Here is a 5,000-nt window from a genome sequence, read left to right as displayed (position 1 = left end):
CCTCCTCCTCCTCCTCCTCCTCCTCCTCCTCCTCCTCCTCCTCCTCCTCCTCTTCATCCTCCTCTCCTCCTCCTCTTCCTCCATAAAGTCCGATTAAACATTTTCTTTTACGAGTTTTGTGAAGAGAGAGAGAGAGAGAGAGAGAGAGAGAGAGAGAGAGAGAGAGAGAGAGGAATGTGTAAATATTTATCTCTCTTTCGAAGGGGATTTTCTTTACTTCCTCTCTCTCTCTCTCTCTCTCTCTCTCTCTCTCTTTTACTCCTCCTCCTCCTCCTCCTCCTCCTCCTCCTCCTCCTCCTCCTCCTCCTCCTCCTCCTCCTCCTCTTCCTCTTCCTAATTCCTCTATTATATTCCTCCTCTTCCCTTAAGCTATATATTAATTGAGTCTTCCTCCTCCTCCTCCTCCTCCTCCTCCTACCCGCCGCAGGTGCTAATTAAGAGTGCCCCTTCCTCTTCCTCTTCCTCTTCCTCTTTTTTCTCTTTGTCTTCTTCTTCTTCCTCTTCTTCTTCCTCTTCTTCTTTTTCTTCTTCTTCTTCTCTTTCTTTCTCTTCTCTTCCCCTCTTCCTCTCCTCCTCCTCCTCTTCCTCTTCCTCTTTTTCTTCTTCCTCTTCTTCTTCCTCCTTTTCTTTTTCTTCTTCTTCCTCTTCTTCTTCTCTTCCCCTCTTCCTCTGCTCCTCCTCATCTTCCTCTTCCTCTTTTTCTTCTTCCTCTTCTTCTTCCTCCTTTTCTTTTTCTTCTTCTTCCTCCTCTTCTCTTTCTTCCTCTTCCCCTCCTCCTCCTCCTCCTCCTCCTCCTCCTCCTCTGCCAACAACAACAACAACACTCCAAGGTCAACCTCACACCTTCCCTGACCTGGTTTAAGGCAATGCTTGAAGCTGATTGGCCCTTTGTACTGATGACGTCACCGCTCGACCCGCGATCTTGAAGCTGATTGGTCCTTTAGGCGCGTGACGTCACTCCCCGAGCAGCGATCTTGAAGCTGATTGGTCCTTTAGGCGCGTGACGTCACTCCCCGAGCCGCGATCTTGAAGCTGATTGGTCCTTTAGGCGCGTGACGTTACGCTTTCTCTCTCTCTCTCTCTCTCTCTCTCTCTCTCTCTCTCTCTCTCTCTCTCTCTCTCTCTCTCTCTCTCTCTCAATGAAAACAACTAACCAAACAACTTCAAGAGAGAGAGAAGTAAAACTAGAAGTAATTATCTCTCCATTCATGCCCGGGAGAGAGAGAATCATACTATCTTTACAATTCCTTGCTGCGATTTAGTGTTAATTGGTTTAGAGGAAGAGGAGGAGGAGGAGGAGGAAGAGGAGGAGGAAAGGAAGAAGGAGGAAGATGAAGGTGTGAACTTTCCTAATGAAGAGAGAGAGAGAGAGAGAGAGAGTGGAATATGGTTTGGATAATGGAAAAAGACGAGGAGGAGGAGGAGGAGGAGGAGGAGGAGGAAGAAGAGGAGGAGGAAGAAAAAGAAGAGAAGGAGGAGGAAGAAGAGGAGGAGGAGGAGGATTTTTGGTCTTTCCCTTCATTTAGATTTTGTTGTTGTTGTTTTCTTTTTTCTTATTTTCCTTTTTTCCTAACCTCTCTCTCTCTCTCTCTCTCTCTCTCTCTCTCTCTCTCTCTCTCTCTCTCTCTCTCTCTCTCTCTCTCTCTCTCTCTCTCTCTCTCTCCTATTTGCTCGTATTCCGTTTTCTTTTAAGTTTCCCCTTCAATTATTTTCTTTCCTATATTTCCCAACCTGACCCCGTTTTCTATAATTGACTTACCAACCTGACCTCCGTTTTCTTTAATTAACTTACCAACCTGACACCCGTTTTCTTTAATTAACTTACCAACCTGACCCCGTTTTCTTTAATTGATTTACCAACTTGACCTCCGTTTTCTTTAATTAACTTACCAACCTGACCTCGTTTTCTTTAATTAACTTACCAAGCTGACGCCCATTTTCTTTAATTGACTTACCAACCTGACCCCGTTTTCTTTAATTGATTTACCAACTTGACCCCGTTTTCTTTAATTAACTTACCAACCTGACGCCCGTTTTCTTTAATTGATTTCCCAACCTGACCCCGTTTTCTTTAATTGACTTACCAACCTGACCCCGTTTTCTTTAATTGATCTACCAACCTGACCTCCGTTTTCTTTAATTAACTTACCAACCGGACCTCGTTTTCTTTAATTGACTTACCAACTTGACCCCGTTTTCTTTAATTAACGTACCAACCTGACCCCGTTTTCTTTAATTGATCTACCAACCTGACCTCCGTTTTCTTTAATTGACTTACCAACCTGACCCCGTTTTCTTTAATTGACTTACCAACCTGACCCCGTTTTCTTTAATTGATTTCCCAACTTGACCCCGTTTTCTTTAATTGACTCACCAAGCTGACTCCCGTTTTCTTTAATTAACTTGCCAACCTGACGCCCGTTTTCTTTAATTGATTTCCCAACCTGACCCCGTTTTCTTTAATTGATTTACCAACTTGACCCCGTTTTCTTTAATTGACTCACCAAGCTGACCCCGTTTTCTTTAATTGATTTACCAACTTGACCCCGTTTTCTTTATCTGACTTACCAAGCTGACGCCCGTTTTCTCTGTTTGTGTTGCAGGAGAAGGAAAGCTACGAGTATGAGCCTAACTGTACGTTCAAGGTGGACGAGTATGGCTTCTTCGTGTTTTGGAAGAGTGATGGGAAGGTGAGTCCACCCTGAAATTATGCTATTATATTGGTCACGTTTTCCTTTATTTTATTCGTGGTAATTCCTTTTTGTTTTCATTTTCCGTTTTCTATATAGATTATGTCTTTGCGTTTTCTTTTCATTTGTTTTCTGTTCAATATCTTCCCGCTTTTCATGACGTATCTTCCCGCTTTCCATGACGTATCTTCCCGCTTTCCATGACGTATCTTCCCGTTTTCTTCCTCAGGAGGGCAACGTGGCGGAGCTATCACAAGTGTCAGACATCAGGAGAGGGAACTTGCCGAGGGTGAGTTGGGTTACTGGTGCATTATAACATTTCATCTTCACCTCACGAACATGACAAAACGGAGTCGGCGGCCTTAAATATTAGGTAAAATTATTATATGAAAGTTAATATTATGAGCGAGGATGAACTCGGAGACTCCAATCAGCATCCGTTCCTTCCTGTACCTGTCCTCTCCCCCCGTGCAGGACTACAAGCTGACGGACAAGTTGATGAACAAACACGGCCAGGATGTTGAGGAGAAGATGCTCACGATATGCTCCGGCCTGGATTACGTCAACATCAACTACACCAACGTCGTCTGCAAGAACAAGGAGGAGGCGGACGTGAGTATTTGGGAGGAGAGAAGAGAAAGGGGATGAAGAGAAGGCGGTAATACACAACTTATATTAATAGATTCTTTTCGATCAGCAGAATTTTTGGATGAGCAGAATCTAGATGAACAGAATTTTTGGATGACCAGAATCTAGATGAACAGAATTTTTGGCTCAACAGAATTTTTGGATGAACAGAATCTAGATGAGCAGAAGTTTTGGATCAGCAGAATTTTTGGATGAGCAGAATCTAGATGAACAGAATTTTTGGCTCAGCAGAATTTAGATGAACAGAATTTTTGGCTCTCAGCATTTGAATGAACAGAAATTTTTAAGCTCAGAAATTTAGATGAACAGAATTTTTGGATGAGCAGAATCTAGATGAACAGAATTTTTGGCTCAGCAGAATTTAGATGAACAGAATTTTTGGCTCAGCAGAATTTAGATGAACAGAATTTTTGGATGAGCAGAATTTAGATGAACAGAATTTTTGGCTCAGCAGAATTTAGATGAACAGAATTTTTGGCTCAGCAGAAGTATATTTCCTCTTCACTCTTCTCTCCTCTTTTTCTCTTACACTTTTCTCTCCTATCTTTTATCATGTTCCTTCTCTTCCTTTCTCCTTCGTGTAATTAGAAGATGAGAGATTCTGAAGATGATGGGAGATGGGCCTATATACATTTTTATATATATTTTCTCTTTATGTCTTCCTTTCTCTTCGTTTTTCATTGATGTTTCTCCTCTCTTTCCTCTATTATTTTCTCCTCCTCTGACGTGAGTGTGAAAGGGTGGAGATAGGGAGATAGGGTGATAACGTTTTTTCTCCTCCCTTTTTCTTCTCTCTTCTTCTGTTCTCTTTGTTTCACTTCTATTCTCATTTAAGTTGTTTTCCTCCTACTTTTTTTCCTCCTCTTCCTCCTCCTCCTCCTCCTCTTCTTCTTCTTCATGCAAGTCCTCCTCCTCCTCCTCCTCCTCCTCCTCCTCCTCCTCCTCCTCCTCTTCCTTCTATCTCACTTTTTCATGCATTCTCCTCCTCCTCCTCCTCCTCCTCCTCTTCTTCTTCATGCAAGTCCTCCTCCTCCTCCTCCTCCTCCTATATATACGCTAAGTACTATCCATTTAGGTACAAATATGACCCTTACTATTACTGCTATTAACATCATTGCTATTACTATTACCCTATTAGTATTAACCCTTAAGATATAATGTATGTGGCTATTATATGTTGGGCTGTTGCTAGTTAACTATTGGGCTATTATCGTAGAGTTGTATTGGGCTGGTTTTGGGGCTAGTTGGGGGCTAGTTTTGGGCTATTTATTGTGCTAGTATTGGGCTATTTTAGTTTTGGGCTGTTTGGGGGTTAGTTTTGGGCTATTTGGGGGCTAGTTTTGGGCTATTTATTGTGCTAGTATTGGGCTATTTTAGTTTTGGGCTGTTTGGGGGTTAGTTTTGGGCTATTTTGGGGCTAGTTTTGGGCTATTTATTGTGCTAGTATTGGGCTATTTTAGTTTTGGGCTGTTTGGGGGTTAGTTTTGGGCTATTTGGGGGCTAGTTTTGGGCTAGTTTTGGGCTATTTATTGTGCTAGTATTGGGCTATTTTAGTTTTGGGCTGTTTGGGCTGGTTAGTTTTGGGCTGTTGTGGGCTAGTTTGGAGCTAGTTTTGGGCTATTTTGGGGCTAGTTTTGAGCTATTTTGGGCTGTTGGGGCTAG

At 42.6% G+C, this 5,000-nt stretch overlaps 1 protein-coding gene across 6 annotated transcripts in view; it reads left to right on the top strand.

The window, feature by feature from the left end:
- LOC126992735 (1-phosphatidylinositol 4,5-bisphosphate phosphodiesterase-like) overlaps positions 1-5,000 on the top strand; it is a 61,933-nt gene that overhangs the window by 17,779 nt on the left and 39,154 nt on the right. For all 6 annotated transcript variants that reach the window (XM_050851552.1, XM_050851551.1, XM_050851550.1 and 3 more), the window contains 3 exons: positions 2,604-2,690; positions 2,920-2,979; positions 3,165-3,302. In XM_050851552.1, coding sequence (XP_050707509.1) covers positions 2,604-2,690; positions 2,920-2,979; positions 3,165-3,302 — 285 coding nt within the window. The remainder of the gene's footprint in view (positions 1-2,603; positions 2,691-2,919; positions 2,980-3,164; positions 3,303-5,000) is intronic.

This window comes from Eriocheir sinensis, unplaced genomic scaffold, assembly GCF_024679095.1.
Source record: "Eriocheir sinensis breed Jianghai 21 unplaced genomic scaffold, ASM2467909v1 Scaffold50, whole genome shotgun sequence".
NCBI classification, from domain to species: domain Eukaryota; kingdom Metazoa; phylum Arthropoda; class Malacostraca; order Decapoda; family Varunidae; genus Eriocheir; species Eriocheir sinensis.
Note: the sequence above shows the minus strand (reverse complement) of the source record. Positions and strands in the feature narration are given on the sequence as shown.